Source organism: Poecilia reticulata, chromosome 15 (genome assembly GCF_904066995.2).
Source record: "Poecilia reticulata chromosome 15, P_reticulata-male-v2, whole genome shotgun sequence".
NCBI classification, from domain to species: domain Eukaryota; kingdom Metazoa; phylum Chordata; class Actinopteri; order Cyprinodontiformes; family Poeciliidae; genus Poecilia; species Poecilia reticulata.
This window is the reverse complement of record NC_088844.1, coordinates 15,632,844-15,654,846: the sequence shown is the minus strand read 5'-3', so window position 1 is coordinate 15,654,846 and position 22,003 is coordinate 15,632,844. Positions and strand designations below refer to the sequence as shown.

Here is a 22,003-nt window from a genome sequence, read left to right as displayed (position 1 = left end):
ACGCGTCCCCAAAGCATGATGTGACCGCCATGTTTCACAGTGAGAAAATTGTGCAGTCAGGATAATGCGCACTCCTGATCGTTGTCCTGTCAGATTCTGGATATTGGTCTGTATTAGTCTGCTTTACTAATGCGGTGATTTCTGAACCCAGTAGAAACTAGTGGATGTTATTTTAGGGTGTTCCAGAAAAAGTAAGTGAACAAAGTTTTTTTTTTTTTTTTTTTGGGCTGTAACAAGATAAGCTGCATAACACTAAAAGTATGCAGCTTTTAGTGTTTCATTCATCTGAAGGTAAAAGAGGTATAGATACCTTTGCGATCCACTGTATTGTACCTGTCTTTCCAACACAAATCATCTCCTGCTAATCCTAACCCAGCTGCCGGCCTCATTTCTTTTATCTGCTGCTGCTACTGGGGATCTGCCATCGAGCCTCCTAATAGATTAGCCCCATTTTTCCAAGTTCTTCCTCTGTTTATTTGTGTTGTCTTTAACAACAGGTCAGCCCTGCTGCAGGCACTAATGACCTTGGTGTAGTACACCTGCCACTGTGGAATTGCTCCATAAATGGTCAGTAAAGCCAGGAGGTCTGGGGGTTATTGTTCCCCCCCCCCCCACGGCACAAACAATGGTAACTAACATTGACTTGGATGCGATAGTGGTATACGACTTGTGCTCCTCTAGTGCAACTCTTTCTTCGTGTTCCTAAAGAAACAAAGAAGCTTTATTGTCTAAGGTAGAAACAGGTCATAGTGATGCATAGCCAGCAAATGTACAAGTCTAATAGTGAGATTTAAACACGGCAAAGGTAAATAGGATTTCATTTGTTTTCATTTCCTGTTTGTGCTCAGGCAGATTATTCCCTCTGGCTACTTTGGTGCTTTTTTTTCCTAAAACGACATAACCACCTTAGTCCAAACCATCACATCACATGCAGTATCACTATTTTGTGGGGTTATTGATGGTTGTGAAGAATATTTAAACCACCCTTATCTTTTTCACGCTGTATTCAAAGGAACTGGAATTTCTTGGACGCTCCTAAATTGGCTTCACAGGACTTCACTCACTGTTCCGCCTCATTATTACAATATATTGCGCAATGTACTTCTAATATCAGGAAACTGGAGATATCAGAAGAGAAATGCATCGTCCCTTAGAAAGCCAAATTCGCAGCTAAAAGATCTTTGAGTTTTAGTTTTAAATTGCGTCACAAATCTCTCAAATTATTGAGAGATATCCAAAAGGAAAACATTCCAACTTTGGCCTGTGCTCTTCTTTTCCATGGAGTGGCGTTTGAATGTTCCCAGGAAATTCATGCCACTAGTGCATTCCTCATTAAAAATACATAATGACACATTTTCAACTGTACTACTAATATTGCTGTTTCTTGGAATTGGTAGACACCAAAGCTTGTTCTTTCTATAATTTATTAAGTTTCCAAAAGAGTGTAAAGTCCAATGTGTACAAAATGGAAAATACCAAACGACACAGAAAGATGCTGAAGTTTTTGTAAGAAGCTGACATCATGTTAAGGACTCCGAATAGAGTAAGCAGGTAACAATGGCCGACCCACTTATTTATTTAGCCGGTGTGTCTTCAACTGGGAAAAGTGCTGATCTGACCCAAGAAGAGTTGAAACCTCTTGAAAAGCCACTGGGCAGCACGATCCACTGCCTTGCTGAGACGCAGACAGACCGCTGCAGATTAACTGGTTTTCTTAACGTCTCCTCTCTGGCCAAGTTTTCTTTTCAGAGGCTCGAGAGGCGAACCGGCCTCGGTGAAAGCCTCACCCCTCCATTAGTGAAGGTAAATGGCTCTTCAGTGAGCGACCAGTTAAAGCAGGCTGCAGATAAAGGGCCTCTTCACACACTTCTTCAGCCAGATTAGAGAGGTGACTCTTGTCTGGAGGATGTAAAATGTTTACACTTGCATGGCGAGCGCCCGACTGGAGGAGCCACCGCAGTGGCACTGTTACATCTGTCTTCAAGAATTCATGAGGTTGCTGTGAGCAGAGTGAAAAAAAAAAAAAAAAAAAAAACTGCTTCTAAAGATAATTTATTCGTGAAACAACGTTCTCATTGCTTCATTGTCAATGAGTGTTTTTAATTCTGACATTATTTTCGACCAGGAGCTGTGAAGATCTCTCTCCTTAAAATACTTGAAAGACTATTGTTTTTGTTTTTTTCTTGTTAATTCAGTTTTCTTTTATTTCCAAGAGCAGTTCTGGAAGATAAACTCAGGAGTTTTAGAAGCTGCTGCGCCTGATCACATGTTTGCTGCTTCCTTGCCAGCTAGCAACCCCTGATTGCATTTCAGCTGAGGAGTAAATACTACATGCTTAGTTACCAGGTGAAATCAAGCAGGCCGATGTGTCTGCAGCCTCAGTAGACATTCGCTGGAGCCTTCTACTATCTGCCTGCACCACAGACTTACTTTCCAGCCGAGTCAGCCGCCTTCCTTGATTCATGTTACTGAGTGACTCACATTTCTAAAAAGAATAAATAAATAAATACATTTGATTTTAAGAAAGCAAAACTAAGAAATTTGTAGCCAAAGCAACTTTTTATAACCATGATGCTGCTCCCTTTGGCTTTCCATCAGATCTGTTTGTCACAAAGAAGCAACAGAAGTAGCAGCAGAGGTATGAATGGGCAAGCGGGGGAGAATACAATAGGCCTCCTTCCAAAGGTCTGTAACTGTATACTCTAATAAAGTCAACGCTGGCAAATTAAGAGTCACTGCTCGGCTCAAGTTACAACAACAAGGCCCGGCATTATCCCAGCAGGTTTGTTATGAAGCACACGGGCAAAATGTTACACAGCGACCGAGAACAATATCCTAGAGATCCAGTGACATCCAACATTCATCTAATTCAAAAAACATTTGATGAACTCCGTCACAAGTGATGGAGTGATATTGTCTATTTTTTAAATAGACTGCATGGGATAGTCTACTGGGATAGTCTACTGGGATAGTGTTTGTGTGACCTGAGAACCGAAAAATTTAAACAGATACAAAACAGATGCTTTTCTCTCGAAAAGAGGATAAATTTAACTAATACTTCTTTAGCAAAGATCTTTTTTTTCTGTTGCTGCTTTTCAGATGTTTCGTTCATCTGAAGTGCAACAGAGCTAGTCATAGTTTATAGTAAATACAAGTCATTCTTGGAAGAAAATTTGCCAGATGTTGCAAAGGACTAGGAACTAGGGCAGAGGTTAACATTCTAGCAACATGACAAACCTAAACATGGAAAGTTTTCAGGATGGCCAAGTCAAAGCCCAGACCTGGATTCAATATAGTCTTCAACAATACTTTAAAACATATTCAGTCTAAAATGATTGATTCAGAAGAGCAACATCAACATGTACGCCACACTTTTCAGAGAACTATTTATCATTCTTCCTCCACCTTACAACTTAGCACCACCTATGTGTTCATCTATCTCATAAAATCCCAATAATTTTTTTTTCTATTTTTTTGTAAGAGACCAAAATGTGGCAAAGTTTAAGGGTTATGAATCGTTTTTGAAAGCACTGTATCACAAAGGCTGTGTGAATAAAGCTTTTTTTACTAATCACACTGTGTTGCTTTGTCTTTCCTGTTACCGTCATGTTTGGTCAAATATAAAGGCTCCAGATTTAAGTTTCTTTTTTTATGAAAGAATAAGAGGATTTCCAATTTTCACATTAAAGTTGTCATCCCTTAATAAACCTCAACCTGTTTTCCAGGTGACGGTTTGATGGAGTCCCTCTTGTGAACTTCAGGCCTCCCTGTTGCTGAGGGTTGTGACCCAGTCTTTTGTTTCTCTTCTGGCTGTTGGGTTATTGAAATAGCAGCAAACCAGGCCTGCAGCTAATTTGGACAGGCACTTCCTGGACCCTCATGTCTCCACAAAAATGTATTTTAATTTTTCTCATCTAAGCCTTCGTCGTGTGGTCAACCTTGAAACCAGGACCAAACATGCTTAGCCGTCTTTGCCAACTATCTAACTTTCAGAAATGTTTCCCAACTGATCCAAATGACCTCTCTGCATCCTTTCTACTTACCTTACACTCGAGCGATGGGTGTTTACACACACAACGGCATTCTCACTTCCACCCTGCACATTCAAACAATAATAACGCCAAAAGACAGTTTAATGACTAATCATGTGTTTGAGATTCATTCAGAGCTATTATTCACACATTCCACCAGCTCTATGAATGGACACTGAACCGCACATGTCATATACTTTCATTCATGAGGAGAAAACCGGAGTGGGTGGAGGGACAGGGTGAAAAAAAATAAAAGGGAGTCTCTCTGTTAGGATGGGTAACCCAGGGGACATTTTCCTTTGTGTGGTGCTCAGCTTATGGGGCCAAATGCCAGCAGGCTTACCTCCACACTGTCTATCTGTGTGTGTCCCTCTTTCCTTTGCACACAGTAATTAGGAGGATCCTAATGGAGAGGGGCTTTATTAGTGTCTGAGGAAGGCTTTAAACGTCACTTTAATTAAGGGAGATTCGGCAGACAGCCTGTGTGGCGATGTCACCCGTTTTATAAAATCCTTGTTTGGGCACAACAGCAAAATAGAAGTGGGTCTTTAAAAGGAAGAGAGAGGGGGAGAAAGAAAAAAGAGCTTTCCAGGGGATGACTGTCTAGACCAGCGGTCAGGGGACAGAAAAGACTGCCTGACCCTGGCAGAGCATTAAGATGACGATCATTATCTGCCAAGACATTCCATGTGTGCATGGGGGAAGCATGCAGTCACTCTCAAGAAGAAGAAGAAGAAAGAAAGAAATGGAAAAAAATTAACCATTTTGACCCCACAAACACAACTTTGGTCAAAAGATAAGCTTACTGCTAAAAAATTTTCGGGGGGGGGAATTAATTTATTCTCAGCATATCCTTTGGTCATTCATGCAGGATATAAAATCCTAGATTATTTCCTGCTTGGTTAACCCGCATCCGGCCAGTCCCTCTCACAAAGCCATTCTAATGTTGTCATTAGTTATGCTCCTCTGGTGGCCAAAAGATTGATCCCAAAGACTCAGAAAGCAATAAATGCGTACATGAATGGCAGAGGGAGATAACGCATTTCCCACAGATAGCAGAGGGGCGATCAGTGCAGAGACGTGATTGGAAAAAGATGACTAATGATAAGTAATAAATTTCACATTAACAAGTAAGGATTCTCAGCCCTCAGTTTATGTTTGATATAGAAATCCCATGTTTGAAATTTGATCTGTGTTGAAACCTCAATAAAAGTGACCGGAATGTGATACTGCCTAAATATTTACAGACTCTGATCTATGCAATTTGAGGGGGCAAGAGCGTAAAGGACTATTAGAACATAAAATGGAAGTTTGCTGCAGATATCACTGAGCACTTTTTTTAACCTTGAGATTTTGCAGATTTGGTTTTACCTAAAAACAGAAAAGCTTTAAGTTAGTTGAACTTATTCTCCACATCTCCATAGTCAAAATATTGACTTCTGCACCTAATAATAGCCTAACAACAATATAAAAATTTAGCATAAATTACTGTGTGAAAACTAATCATAGTAATTGTGTTACAGTTTTGTAAAAAAAAATAAAAAAAACACAAACTGAGAGCAGCCAGTATTAATCAGCTAACACAAATTATTCTTTTATAAATTCTTGCTTGTTCTTCTATCACATCATTTGAAATAGATGAATAAAAATAACTGAATAACTGCAGAAACCTTTTGGTTTGCATAATGTTTTAGAGGACAAGGCTTTTCCTACCGAGTTATAAAGTCCAAACTCTGGACACATTAAGCAGGCACTCTTTAGTGGCTGAAATTTTTATGCTTCACTTTCACCTTCTTTTTGGTTGCCTCTGAGACAACCAGTCTGAGATTCTGTTTGATGAACCATCAAAACAGTTAATAATAAAATAAAAACAGCAAATATAATTACCTTTTAAATCGGTGCTATGACAGTGAAAAATGTTATTAAGATTATTATTATTATGGTAAATTAAAACTATAAGATGAAAGAAAGAGGCTAGCTGCTTTTGCTCAGTTTCTTCTGAAGAATAAATACATATAGGGATACACTATTTTTATAATTTTTCATTTATTTAAGAGCTGTCACTTCTATCATACAGAGTACAGGGCAATATTTCTTACAAGAGAATAAGTTCACATGCTATCTGTTGCTAGCAATTACTTGCTAATGTAGCTAGCTCATGTCTGTTAGCTAATTTCTGATGTTTTTATAGCAGAAAGATTAGCAGAAAATATTTAAATGTACTTTTCTGATAAATCAAAAAAGCAAATTTAATATTTTTTACGTCCACATCATTATTACTGATGTGACCTTTTTACATGTAGCCGGTATGATCGTTAATTTTTTATTTTTTTTTTACAGTAGAGAATTTTTAAAGCTTTGTTTACGATGTACACTGCAACACTGAATATCTTCAGATAAAAAATAAAAAATCATGACTTTGTGACAATGGCCCAGTTTCCATGTATAAACTGCTATTTTTATTTATTTTTTTTTGCACAAGCTAAATAACTAATCTACATAAAATTAAAGGTGTAGAAACATAATAATTACATTAAGCCTAATTCTGATCTTAAGGTCATCAAATTGAATTACTTTCAATTTAATATAAAATAATAATATCCTTATAGTTGTAAAATCGGAACTGGTTAAAATGTCAGTTTAGTGTCGATTTATTGAATTTTAAGATCAAAACATCTCAGAAGGAAGTTTATTTAGTCAAAACAAACAACACAATAGGAAGCTGCCATTTTAACAATGTGTTCACTTGTAAAAAGAAAAAAAAAACATCATTGTTGTCACAGACATCATGGGGCTGTAAAAGTAGTCTTCCACAATAACCGCAGCTGCTGAAGGCCCACAGAGGAGATCTGATAATGGGCCTGTGGGGGAAACAACAAAGTGTTCTGGGACTAAGGATTATCTGGGAGACAGATAAGAAAACATACAAACAGGTTATCAGCTAGTTTATGAGGTGTCACTGCTCAAATATTCACCTGTTTCAGAGGAAAGTCATATAGTTCATCATCAAGGACTTATACAATTCACATGGATGTTGTCACAATTGTGGAATATTAAATATGAATATATTTTCGTAGTTTTTAAAATCTTTAAAAGTTTTTAAAATCTTTAAAAGGTTTTTGCATCACATTTTAATTTTGCTTTTCTGGATAGCGGTTTTTTTTGTCATATTTGTGTAAGCATTTTATATATATATATATATATTTCCAATTTAAATTAATATGGTGGAGCAAAACTTATTAGATCACTTATGCTTAAGTCTGATTATTTTGTAAGTTATTTATCTATAAGTTTTTTTGTTCGTTTCCTTGTTTCTTTGTATTTACATAGAAGTGTACATTTTAAAAAATCTCATTTAGTGTTGATTTTCTGTCCAGTATGGTTTTGAATATTATGGTGAAAAAATAACAAATATTTCATAATCTTTTGAGATTTTTATTAAAACCTAAGAGAAATATGTGTTTATGCTCAATATACTTTGGTCTAAAATTTTGTCAAGGTCTTAGATGTTGCAATGTACTGTTTCAAACAATCTATCCACTCATCCAGCTTTCTGAATAAAATAAGGAAATTTCAGGTAAAATTCAAATATGAGAAATCAAGCCTGAAAAATTGGCTAATTTTCCAAATCACACCAATATTGTAAATATAACCAGAATCTATGCGTTGCTATTATATTACAATGTAATAAAGTGTAAGCGTAACTTTTCACATCCATTGGGACACAAATATTCCCCCCTCTGCATTTATAGGGACATTTATAGGATTTTTTCACCTAAATTGTTACGTTTAAAATCCCCAGCCAGAGTTTTATTAGGTAGCTATTACACATAGTGTATTTCTATTAAAAGAGTGCTTATCCTAAGAAATATCACAGTTTCTGTAGTTACTTAGTTTCATGCTAATACAAATCAACAGTGGGGGAAAACAACAAAAGAGACAGGTAAACTACAGACCATGAGGTTTTGGAAAAGTTTGCTAAATGCTTTCTGTGCAGGTCTAAATCACTCCAGCGCATCCAGAAAGTACACAACGCTTTTATTGACACTCAATTTTATGAATTACATCTGCAGTGTTTATTAATTTATTGTTATGTTTGTATAAGAATAGAAAATATGTGTTAACCTTTCAAACTTCAATTTCAAATTGTATGTTGTGAGGATAATGCTTAATTTATTGACAAAGTTCTTATTTTATCATGTCCATCTAATATGATATTTATGTACTGTGAATATTTACAAGACATGGCGGTTTCAGGAGTATTTTAGTCATTATTTAATTCTGAATAGCTTTTACAACCTAGAAAAGAACAAATTAAAAGACCACTCAGACTAATTTAAAGAAATAGTCACATTGTGCTTTGCAGCACTGGAGGACAAAAGCTGTCCAAACACTTCCTGCATTGGTACAGGTCACTGCCATCACAGCACCGTCCTGAGAGAATGTTTCAACACAAAGATTTTGTTGACAGTAAATCTCAGGGAGCGAGACTCCAATTTTGATGAGTTTTTCTGTTGTACTTGTCCTGATTCTATCACACACACACACACACACACACACACACACGCACACACACAAATAATGCATTTTTTCAAATCACTGAAAACAACAAAAGACAATTTCTCTTCTCCAGTGGGTTTTTTCCAAAAGAAATAACGGTCCTCGCATGAATAATTGAAGAGCTTTTTGTTTCATTGTTATCACCTTTAAGCAGCTTGTCAGCAATGCAAAAAGAACGCACGCTTACTGAAAAGATTAATTATAAAATTGAAAAAAATAACTTTTCTTGTCATATTCCTAAAAGTGCTTCATAGTTCTTTTTTTTTTCATTAAAAACAATGTTACATCACATGCCTCAATGTGCAGAACCTGATGCCTTTAAAATAAAAAGAAAAATGTTTCTTATCATAAATACATAAATCTAGCAACGAAAAAAACCTCCTGCAGATAGCTCAACTGCACGGTTGCATACTCCAGATTTCTTTTTTTTCTTTTTTTTGTTATTATTCTTCTTTCACCCAGATAAATGATCAAAACAAATGACATTCTTTGCGCGAAGAAGAGATGGAGCCCACAAAAGACAGTCTGACAGCCATTTACACAACAGATGTTTTTACAGAGGGGTGTCTTCTCTCCGCTGAGCAGTCTCACACATGAGAGACCCCCAAAAGCTTCAGAGAAACGTCCAGAAAACCAACATGTAAATTTGTAACTGCCATGCCTTAGACTGTGGCGGGCCCACACTTCAGAGTACAAATGGTATTTTTTTAAAAAAGAAGAAGAAGAAGGAAACAAACATGCTCAGATCATATACATATCAGCATAGAAATGTATGTGAGGATGCAGAAATAGGACTTCAATGTCAGCAGAAGACAACAGACAACATTGTTACGTGTTATCGCGAAAGGATAAGGTACTATTGATCCAGGTTGTGGGGCAAAGGCTGCAGTATTGACAGGAAGACAGAATGTGTCAGAGGGGCAATATTTCATACATTTGGCCCATTCACTCCATCACTGAGAGAGGGTGTTTGTCTGGGCTGTATATTATACCATGTGTGCTCTTTATTTCCTTCAGATCAATGGTAATGAAAGGGGGGGGGGGGGGGGAGGCGCACAAGATAGATGCCAGGGGCAGGTTAACCTATCGACTGTTCAACAGAGACACACAGACCTGGACAAGGCGGACCAATCCATTTATTTTTAGAGATCAACCTGAGCTTGTTGCGTGTTGAGTCGCTCTGTCATTGCGCTCATCTGTTGTGGCGCAGAACAAAAGCGTGTCATGTTCCACTACTGTTTAGAGAAGACACATGTCAAATCTCCTCTTTACGCATGATCATTTTTTTTTAAGTGACAACATGTCCTGAGTAAATTGCCACTAGACTAACCACAGCGGCAATCCTCGATTTCAAGTCTTCTTATAACAAATGTTTTTTTCTTCCGATTTTGATATTATTTTACATAATTTTTCCAGATTGTAACGGTTCAGGTGAATGTAACAACTAGAAATGTGTCGACAAAACAGTTTATTCAGAAAAGTCTTTTTGCAGTACGACCGAATTGATAAACATGTTTTATTTGAAGTAGCAGGTGTCTCAACTTATATTTTGATTAATTGTTTTGTAAGATGGAATACCCGTGCAAAAATTAATCCAAGTATTCCTGTGACAGTTTTCATTGTTTCGTAAGTTTCAATCTTGTCCTAGGAGCTAGTTGAGATGGCAACGCATGCTAATTTTTTTAAAGTGACAACATCTCAACTTGCTCCTCTTGATGTGGAGAAGCAGAGGCTCTACTCTGAGTCCCCTGAGCTTCTCACTCCATCTCTAATGTGGAACCCCAGAAAACTCATTTACGCCGCTTCTGTCCAAAATCTTGTTCTTTCAGTCACTACCCATAGCTTATGATGGCCGTGGATGTGAGTAAGAATGTAGTTTTTGTTTCTAAAATATACCTTAGTTTAGTCACAAGTCATAAGCTATCTGTAGGTATCTTTAGTTGCGGTCAGCTAAATCTTTGGTAACACTTTATTTGAAGGAGTGTGAATAAGACTGACATGAATCTGTCATAAACATAACATAACACCTGTCATGAACATGAATAAGCCTTTATGAATATTTATGACTGTTGTCATAAAGCGTCATTCGGTAAATTATGACACTTTTAATACAAGGTTGACATTATTCAAACTGTCTTTGTTATGACAACTTGACATTAACCAATAAATCATTACTGTTTAAACTTTACCTTTAATAACATAAAGTTACCTAATTTTTAAAGTGCAATCAGTAATACTTTTATAACAAATTTATATCAGTAATGATATAAATCGATCAAAAAGGTTGATACATCTGACCAATATGCATGTAAACGTTCAACATCATGAAAAAACATACTCCAGATTATTACGGATATGTTCAAGTTAGCCAAGAATTTGACTAAATGTTCACCGGCTCGGCTCAATATTTTTCAACACTTATACTCCGCTAACATGCTAAGCTAACAATGCTATAACCGAGCCCTGTGGCGAACGTGGCGTCTATCATACAGGTTGAGCTCAACTCAAAATAATAGTTATAAACCATCTCAGAAAAAAAGTAACTTACCAAGCGCAGTAAATAACTCAGACATGTGGAAAGTAAATAGTCCTGAAATAACTTGACTTCTGTCGCTTTGCTTAGGTGGGAATCTGTGATTCTGGGGGCGGAGTCAGTGAATTAACTCCTTCAGTGTCATAGCCGCTGGTGGAGGTCAGAGTTAAGAAATAAAGAGTTATTGATTCCATTTTAACACCTCTAGATTTGATACGGAAACACTTTGTTTTAACAGTGGATTTCAACTAATAATAATATACACCCTGGAGTTACATAAACAGAATGTGACTCTATTAGAGTAAAATTTACTCTGCTTTTGCAGAAAGTCTACTAACACCAAAACATTTAACACTTTTTGAATTTGCTGTGTACAGATCTTTAGGGCATGTTAAAAAGTGTTGCTGCCTGTGCACCGCATCTCTCACAATGATATATTTATGCCAGGTACATGCAATATCGCTTCAGAAGCAATACAAGTCATATGTTGCAGAAAAGACTAAGTACATTGTTTCACTGTGAAGTTTGCACCTAGAAAGATTTACTCTCATTAGCATGCCAGAAGCTGAAACCAAAAGTGAAACTGACAGCTTGACCTACTTTCTGAGCAAGTCAGCTAATAATTACCTGACAGCTTGAGGACTCTCTTACAACAATTAAAAGTCACTCTCAAGCTGTCTGTTGATCATTAAATAGAAAACTAAAAATAAAACGAAAGTCCCATTAATTTTCTCACATTTGGACCTATGTGAAATTTGTGTTTCAATACATCAGCATGCATAGCAAGATCAGAAACAGCCGGACAGAAGTGTCGACTTTGCTGCTTGTTTTTCCACAAGACAAAAATCAGATCTGATTGGAATTGTCTTCCTCCGATGGATGATTTTTTTTTTCTTGTTGTTTGGTTTTGATCATCGTTTTTATGACAGTTCCAGTCATTCTGCATGACAATTAATGAATATCGTGTAGTTTTATCTCTTCATAGAAAACAACTTTCATCTTTATCAAAAAGTGCGGTGAAAATTATTTCTTCTACACAACCAACACTGGCTTTCAGGGGCGATCCTGTTGGTGTGGAAGCCCAAAGCAGCGGCTTAGTTTCCTTACGCCTTCGGTCCTGCAGTTGCCTTTGCAGTGCACGGCTTGAAGAGTTAAAAAGAATAAAAAGACCATGAACAGGCTTGGGGAACAGAAGGCCACGCATTTCCAGTAGAGGAGGATCCGATCAGCCTTTTCTCTTCAAACCACACAATAACAAATCTCATGCTTCAAGGGCAATCCCCCAAACACTCTTTGAGTTGAAAAATATTAATGTTTGAGGTCACTTCACTATTGCTTCTGCAAAAGTCTATTGCTTTTTGTTTTCGACTGATTCTTAAAACCAAGCAGAGAGAGAAAATCTGATCAGTAAGTCAAAGATCTGATTGAAGATAGGTTCTGATTAGAAAGCAGACCTTATGTTGTTGTAGAAGCTGAATCTAATTAAACTCCACTGTGCTTCAATTCACTCTGTAAATGCGCCTTTTGTATTAGTTCTGAGCTGATACGTTAAGTGTTAAAAATCTTAACAAAACCTCTGTCGAGTGAATATGTTGATCTCATCACCGCCGCGCAGGTGACTCAACTGAAAACATTAAATAATTTGTGCCGTTGATGCAAAGAAGATCGTTCGCTGAGAAAATACAATAAAATCTAAATATGAAGTCACTCTGGCTGAACCGCAAATCGAACGCTAATAAGAGAAAAGTGTTCCGACAGACAAGTCTGAGCATCATTGTCTAAACCTGAGGAAAAGGTAATTAATTTGGCAGGAAATCCTTCAGTGTTTTTGTAAGTCTGATGAAAACTGTTAAAATGATTTTTTTTTCACTCTCAGACATCACATCAGACAACCCCCAATCCTCTTTGTTTCTGTGAAAATGGAAATGTGTGCCACCAGTACAATATCCACATTATGAGCACTGCCTCAACATTGTTGGTCGACACGCCTGATTGTCCCCTTGCCTGTGAGAGTGTGGAAGTATAAAAGCACCTAGTAGAGTTTATCTCTTACTTTCATTAATATGAGGCTTTTATAAATAACTTCTTGTTTTTCTTTTCTTTGAAAATGTTGTATGTCTTTCCTATTTTTTTTTATAAAGCAATAAAAATGCATTGAAATCTCAATTATTCTCAAGTAAAGATAAAGTCCTTTTTTATTTTTGTGAAATAAAGTGTACAAAGCATGCATTCATTTTAATTGTCTAATACTATCTCTGTGCTTTAGATAGGCACACAGCTGTCACCATGACAGGCTTTTGCCACAACAGTTTGGCTTAATCTGAGAATTAGACAAAATGTTTCTGCCCAGAATGTTGAAAACTTTGCACTGCTTCAGTATTTCTCATTATTTGCTTTGTTTACTAATAGAAAACACGCTAGTTCACCTCCTGTATCTTGTGGTTGTGTCCTCAGTCTCAGTTTTGTTAAATAAAATACATCTTCCCCTTATGCAACTTTGTAGTGGTGCTGCGCTGACTGGAGTGAATCTTAAGGATTTCAACAAAACAAGGCATGTTTGTGCTGATGAAAGTAAAACCAGAAAAGTTTTACGAACAATTATACTTGCTCTCAGTGAGTGTTAAATAAAACATTTAGGCTAAATATGCAGCGATTGTTACATGCTCTTCCTCTGTTGCCCCTCACTCAACCCAACACAAATACAGATCCCCGGCACCATTCTGCAAAAGAAAAAAAAAAAGAAATAAAATTCAGACGAGGTCTGACACGACTAAATGTACAAAATGTCAAACTTGAGATGGTTGAAATCAGTCTAGAGTCCTTAAAAACACAGAAATAACCATTTGTATTGGCGCCAAGTCATGTGCTTTGAATCAGATATTAGCATCATCATCTGCCACACTTGGTGTTTTCTGGTCACACTGCAGAGTGACTGTACTGCCCATTCTCACTTAATGGGGCATGCAAACATGCAAAGGAAGACACTTTTATGCAAATGAGATCATTTTTGATTGTTTTTGGGGCCTTTTTTAACACATTCATGTGATGCGCAGCCAAGAGCAAAACATCCTGTGTAATAATAGTATGACAATGTAATTTTTTGAAAATCACTAAAACCACTAAATTCTAGCATATTATTACTGAGAACATGTTTGTTTAACTGTTTATTTACTTGTCTATAAATCATAATCAATTACCAATAATTCAGCAGATATGTTTCCGGTATTTCTTCAAACAATGAACGATCGCAACGTGATGATATAAAATGTCTCAAGGCTGCCATCTAGTGCTCAAACATCTTTCATGTGAAAACAAAGCAAAAGCAGAACGCTGCTTTATCTTCAGCACACTAGTTCAGCATGGGTTATTCTGAAAAGAAATTAATTATGATTAAGAGGAGAGGAAAAAGCTTAATAAGGTACAGTGTGCGGCAATATTTATTTCTGACTGAAACTCATCAGAAACTCATCATGGCACTGCCGCTAAGAACCCTATTGTCTATGTGAAAGTGAAAGAAAGGTCTAAATAGATGTTGATCTGTGGTATTCTTTTGAGTTACAATTATGTCATGATCCATCCATCCATCCATCCATCCATCCATCCATCCATCCATTTTTTTGTACACCCTTTGACCCTAGTGTGGTCGGGAGGGTTGCTGGTGCCTGTCTCCAGCTAACGTTCCGGGTGAGAGGGGGGGGTACATCCTGGACGGGTCGCACAGAGACAGAGACAGACAGGACAAACAACCATGCACACACACGCACTCACTCACTCATGTCATGATATTATAGTTAAACAGTTTTCAGGCTGCTGTTGGAATAATGCTGTAAACACACGAGGGGAACATAAAACCGAGGAGGTGCTGCCCGTTGATGGAAAGCAACGTCTCGTTACCTCAGTCGCACCCGTCTAGCCATGAGCTCAGAGTTGAAACAGAGGTCAGCCAAGTTGCGAACCCGCTCCTGTTTGTTTTATCAGGTGCATGTACCATATTTCCCGATGAAATACTACAGTCGGCAAGAGACACCCCTACGCAGCCGAGGAAACAATTGACCTGTCATTAATGATTCACAGGTACATATCTGCTATAATACCAACACAGGCGGACGTAACTGAAGAAGGCTCTGATGGCATCATTGATGGTGCCTCAGATAACACCTTGATCATCAACTATGCATGGATCTGGCAAAAGATAATAAGATAATGTCCAAGTGAGAGTAGACTTTTTACCAACCCAAGGTCGGTGAGACAACCGCAGTAAGGCAGAGAGGCAGAAAGCAGAGACAGATCATCAAACACTTATAAGGAAACAGAAGCTAAAATTGCACTGACATTTGTTGGTAAACACTTGCTAGAGTGCATCATGAAATATGACCTGAGATATAAGTTAATGAGACTTTCAGAGGCCCCTGGAAAGCATTTTCTAAAATATATATATATATATATACAAAACAGCAAAAGTCAAACTGATAAGTAACTACTAAGTAGTAAAAATGAAGATTAAAGAAACTGTAATATGAACACTGCAAAACAATCAACGTGGTGGTACACAAAACCAGAAAGCAGAACAAACAACCGAAGACAGAGCTGAGGGAAACGAGAGATAGAATAGAAACATAATGAAAACAAAAATGATTAAAATGTCGACAAAACTGAATTTAACAATTCCATACGAACGTGAGCACTTAGAGAGATCAAACACATACAATGACAATATGAATTGAGAGAAATATGACAGGAAGAAAAAGAAACTACTGAACTCAAAATTACATAAAGTATTGCTATAACAAAAAACACTGATTCTCATTTAATGCAAAATATCACTGGTTATTTTATGATTCACATTTTTTTTTCATAGTTAAGGAACTTTAAATGCTACATGTTTCATCCCACGTTTTGGTGATTTTGTAATATTTTTATTTCGTCACATTTTGCTTTTTCCCTTGCAAAAGTATTCACACCTGTTTAACTTTCCATCTCATATAGGAGATGCATCCAGTAAAATATACATATTTGGATGCATCTCCTATATGAGATGGAAAGTTAAACTGATTTTACTAGATAAACATATTTGCTAAATAAACATATTTTACTGGATGCAACTGCTCTGTCTTACAAGTATATTTTATATAGTCTACAAAGTTTAGTATTATAGTAAAAGAGGGGTGAATACAAATTGATGCCACCATTTTCAGAGTTTTGTTTGTGATTGTTTTTCTTTTACGTCAGAATTATGCAACATTTTTGTTGATTTATATATATCACGTGACAAAAAGTTGAAAACGCTCAAAGAAAGGTGCTATTTGTCATCTAATTTAAAGTTTTCCGATGTCTTTAGGTTTGATTTTGTGCGCCATGGTTGTCTCCAGGTAATTCAGAACAAAAAAAAAAGAGAGTTTGCAGTGTCCTCGGTATTCAGAGACTCAAGAGCACCTTGTTTATAGATTATTGTTGAGCATTTTTTGTTTTTCTTTCAAGCATATGAGATAGTTATATTTTGTTTTTATATAGCCATATGTATGCTTCTTTCGCACCTTTAGCCTATCCCTGATAGGCCTCGCTGTTTACACTTAGAGGAAGTGACGTCTTCGACGTTTTGAATCGTGCGGGCTAACGAGATATATCGAGCCTGCACAACCTCTGCACTGTCCATCTCCCCCTTTAACACATCTGGGGGAAACTGCAAACTTCATGTATCCATAATCTCTGACACGGTAAGTTTTACACCGTCAAAATCGTTTAGTTTTAAATAACCCAGATTGCAGTTACCAAGGCAACTGCAATTCCTTAGGTGGCTTGCTGGTTGTTTTTGTTAGCTAACAGTGCTAGTTCTCCCGTTATGTCTATTATATAATCTTTAGCTTTTTTTACGTACAGTACGTTGTTTGCATGATATTGACGAGTGCAATACTATTAATATGCTTATATTATTTACAGAGACACGTTGTAAGTGGTTTATCTTTTGATAACGTAGCCGCTGTAATGACCATTAGCTCTTTAATGTGCTAACAGGACAACAAAGCTAACACAAAAGAGGTCATCATGTTATTCAGATGTTGCGCGGCAACATTTACATAAGATAGCTGGAGGATTAGCGTCAACATTTCTAACTTTGATGACAAAGCTTTCGGGACGACGGGGTTTTTGACGCCTCCATTAAAGTCTTTGTCTGCAACCATACTCGATAGATAAGTGACAACTTTACAATGACCAACGCGAACCATGGTTATTTGTCGGTGGCTGTTGTGCAACATGAACACTCTGGTCATCTTCTGTGCATCGGCTGCAGCCCGCTAACCTGTATGTCGCTTTATAGCACGGGAGAACAGCATGGACCTCCACAAAATCATCCACAGTGCCCTGCACGAATTTATCCAGACGTACATTCCTGATGCAGATCTCAGGTGAGAAAACTCTCCAGACATCACAGAGAAACAAGCAGTAAAGTTCCTGAAGACAAAGTTCAAGAAGGAAACAAAACAAACTTACAGTTTGTTCAAACAGTCCAAAGAGTTGAAGATCATCTGAAAAGACTGAGACCCAACAGAAAAACAGTAGAACCGGACTGGAGAGCTGGATCACATCACAGCTCACCTGGTTTGTAGTTTTTTCTTTCAGAACCAGGAAGTAGAAGGTCTGCAGTGAAATCAGAGGCAGGTTGATAAAGGCCCGGTGTCCCAACACTCAGTGCTATTCTTAATAAAAAATATATATCTTTAGTCCTTCTGCAGTGTTGGTTTATGCCAATTTTCCCGGAGCTTCTGGTTACCCCATAAACTTAATCAGAACTGGGAGGGAAAACAACAGTTTGGTTAACTTCTGTCACATCTGCAATAATATAATGTCTGCAGGATATTTAAAGTTTATATACAATGTAAGTAAATTGTGTCTTCAATATATTTTTTTTTGTGTAAACATCGTTCTAATCTTTTTCGTAGAGTTAGCGAATACTTTGATTTCTAATCGTCATCACAATATCAGTTTATGAAAAATTACAAAGGACTGACTGTGTTGATACAATATTTGGATTGGATAATATATGCCAGGAGTACTGCGTTCAGCCTCAGCATGCCAAATATGCACGTGGCCAATTACATTGCATTTTTTGGCCCTTGAAGGTGACATCTGGCAGATTTAAGTGTCTCAAATGCTTATTGCAATAGAATGGAAATGTCCTTTATTGTCCCCCTGTGGGGAAATTCAGGTGTCACAGCAACACGTTAAGTTAAGTGGGAGCATGCACTTAAAAAGTAAAAAAAAAAAAAAAGATGCTGTGCAGGAGGGGCAAATTTATAGCATAAGACAAAAATACTATACAGTTATTAAAAATAGTACTTTATTAAAACAAATTCAGCTCAGGAGGAGCATTTAAAGAATAGTTTTTTTTTGTTTGTTTGTTGTTTTTTTTTTTTTTTTTTTTTTTGTAAACTAAGATTTAGTTATTTTCATCCTGCAGCACACTGGATGATGTCCTTCTGTCGTACATCACTGGGGTCCTGGAGGACCTGGGGTCCCAGCAGAGCGTTGAGGAGAATTTTGACGTGGAGGTCTTTGGAGAAATGCTGGAAGCGTACATACCCGGATTTGCCGAAATAGACAGGTAACACGGCCACGCTCGACTTCTGTTCTGCTCACGCAAAAGCAAGGCCGGTCAGCTGTACCGCTGTCAACTGCTGTTGATTAAAGATTATTTTTGTTTACACTCCAGTGTCAAAGTCTGTGAAATGATGTTCAGTCTGGCTTCAAAACTGGCCACTGCTCGGACGTCGGGTGAGTGTTGGTTTTTATTTTTCTAAATGATAGCTTTGTGGCGAGCCTGGTTTTTACAAACAAAGCGTTAAACTTTATCTTGTGTTGCATTTTAAAGAAAATTGTGTGCCTAAGACGGGGACAGAAGAGGTTTCTTTGAAACTCAACGCCCTGACCAGTCAGCCAGAACCAGGACAAGAACCTCCGTGCCTTAAGCCACAGACAGAGGGCGCTACAGCCAAGGTTAACAAGCCGACACACATTAGCACTGACCTCTTCAAGCTTTAAAATAGTTCTTTAATTTTAACTACGCAAATTCAAACAATAAACATGGCCCTTTTTTTAGCTGTCGGCGTCTGAGTGGGAGTCCCAAGAGCAGCACCTGCTGGAGATGTTCCCAAAGTGCAGTTTGTCCGAAGCGCGCAGCGCTCTTTCCATCGCCAAAGGAGACATGGAGGAAGCAGTGCGCCTTATCATAGAGGGTGACGTCCAGCTCAGCCCCACTCCTATTAATGTAAGCCTCTGTGTCACAGAGAAACGTTTTGCTTCATCAGTTTCTAACATCTTTAAGCTACGATGCTTGAAGAAGTATTCATGTCCTATGAATCTATTCTAAGTCTGTCGTGTTATTTGACTGCCACTTTGACAGACCAAAAAGTTGTGCTTAATGTTGAAATAGACAACATGGAAACCTTCAGCCCCCTGAGTTGTCCTTCGTTCACCAAAATTGCAGCTGCATATTTTTTTTTAGGAAAGCTTTCTACCAGCTTTCCACATATAGAGGCAGAGGATTTTCACATTCTTCTTTGCAAAGTGGCTCAAGGTCAGCCTGTTTGGCTTTAATATCAACATTCCCAGTAATTTCAAAGGAAGTCGGGATGTAAATTTTCAACTTTTAATTATGCAATACATGAAATCCATTCACGTTTCTATTTGTAGCGTAAATAAAAAGCGGTAAGAGACAGGAGTACGTCTACGCGGAGCCATAAACGACTAAACCCGTCTTATTCTGACGCTTCAGGTAAACCAAGGGAAGAGCATTTCATCACTTGCAGACCAGAAACTTAAAGAGAGCATCCTGGAGAAGTAAGTGAAACTATTAACATTATGGTTGTTGAACAGAAATACCCTCACAAGCTAATCACCGTGTTCCATCGGAATTCTGTCTCTACAGGTACATGCTAGTGGACAGTGAGGAAGATAACAAAACCCATCGACCCGTTGCTCCCAAAGACGTACGATTCTGGGTATATTCCCTTTTAATACAATTCTTTGTATTGTGCAATAAAACTTTTTTTTTTTTCCTCCTCCCCCGTTCATCAGGCTCCAAAGAAGCTTGTCCGCTACCATGGTAACCAGGTGGTTACAACAAAAGGAGAGAGATATCAACTTGTGAAGAAAAACGAGACAGACGACATGAAGAAGACCTACGTCAACCTGAAACCGGCCCGAAAGTACAGGTTCCATTGATGACGAGCACAGCACTGTGCGAGCAGCTAGTAACGGCATTGTTTACACTACTTCTTCTTTATCCAACTCATTTAACCAAAACTTGATGTATTCCCTCAAACCCTCAAGTATTAGGAAGCATTTTTCAGTGTGGCAGTGGCTTATTTTTAAGACGTTAATAACCATCATGCCTTGGATAAAACCGTTGTTTTTAAGTTGCACCGCTGTTGCTTTTTTAAACTTTTTTCTTTTTTTTTAGTCAATCTGTTATAACTTGTGTTCTTGTTTGTGTAACAAACAGCCTATCGGATTTGTTTTGGCCACCTCAGCAGGTCTGATGTCGCACTGACAGCTCTTTTTCTTTCTTCTTTTTTTGGGGGGAAATGTGGGTCCATGATTATAATATTATAATATTCATCATTTTTGTAAATAAGTGGTGCTGTTGAAGTTTGTTGTGAACATTACAGGTCTTAGTATATTTTTGTCCTTAAGTTTTCATCAAGATTCATACATTTTGTTGAAGTCTTGAGGTTGAGCGCAGTTTGCTCTGCCCCAAGACTTTATTACATCTGACAGATTCACACAGATTCATTTATTTCTTGCGCTGTTCCATTCTGTAGGACAAATATTTTAAAAAAAGTCTTTCTTGTAATAATTTAGGATTTACTAGAAATCTAAATTAATACCTAAGTTTCCTGCACAGTAAATACATTTTTCTAGAAATGGATATGCTATAACACCTTTTTGTGTAGAAAATCAGAATAGAGGATAGTGGGTATCCCCCAAATAGTGAAATATGAACCCGATGGGCTTCATTTTAAAGTCCAGAATATTTATTTTTGATATATGAATGTTTCGATATGCAGAATCTTAAATCCATTGCAACTAAGTTTCCAAAAAATGTTGGTTGGTTAAGATGCATAAGATGTACAAGGCAAAGATTTGCAAACTTGCCCTAAGCTTTTCATTTACTTTAAAACAGAAATGACATATCATATCTGATATTCATATTTCATTTAAATGATCTTTATTGTTTCTTTTGGGTTTTTTTTTGTTTGTTTGTTTTTTTTAGATAATATGCAACTGTGAAAAAACAGAACACCCCATTCAAATTTCAGCCCATTCCAACAGAATGTTCAAATACTGAGGTCACTAAAAGCCTAGTGTTTCTGACATGTCTATTCTGAGGATAAAATCAGGACAACCTACCCCCTAATTGCTAGTCTTAACCCTGTTGACTGAAATAACTTCAGTGAGCCGCTTCTTGCAGGCATACATTGGTCTGTGGAAGGTTTTCTCAATTCCCGACTTTCTCTCTGGCAAAACTTTAGTCTCCTTCGGTCTTTGTGTGCTTAAGTTTTATCAGATTTCCCTAGCCTCAAGCATACAGTTAATGATCCATCCATTTTCTTTACACCTTTGTCTCCAGTTGGTCAGGAGGGGTACACCCTGGACAGGACAAGTCCATCGCAGGGCAACACAGAGACAGACAGGACAAACAACCATGCACACACACACACACACACACACACACACACACACACACACAACTAAGGAGAATTTAGACTGTGGGAGGAAGCCGGAGTACCCAGAGAGAACCCACGCATGTACAAGGAGAACATGCAGTCTCCATGTTTTTAGGATGTTCTCCTGGGCCAGGAATTCCACTATAGTGAATGAT

At 37.6% G+C, this 22,003-nt stretch overlaps 1 protein-coding gene across 1 annotated transcript; it reads left to right on the top strand.

Annotated features, from left to right (window-relative positions):
* Positions 1–16,698: 16,698 nt before the first annotated feature.
* Positions 16,699–20,541, top strand: cuedc2 (CUE domain containing 2). Its single transcript, XM_008429505.3, has 9 exons — positions 16,699–16,838; positions 17,441–17,528; positions 18,581–18,724; positions 18,833–18,894; positions 18,992–19,116; positions 19,220–19,387; positions 19,895–19,959; positions 20,048–20,108; positions 20,197–20,541. The coding sequence occupies exons 2-9, from the start codon at positions 17,455–17,457 to the stop codon at positions 20,341–20,343; spliced, it is 846 nt and encodes a 281-aa protein (XP_008427727.1). The 5' UTR covers positions 16,699–16,838; positions 17,441–17,454; the 3' UTR covers positions 20,344–20,541.
* The last annotated feature ends 1,462 nt before the right edge of the window (positions 20,542–22,003 follow it).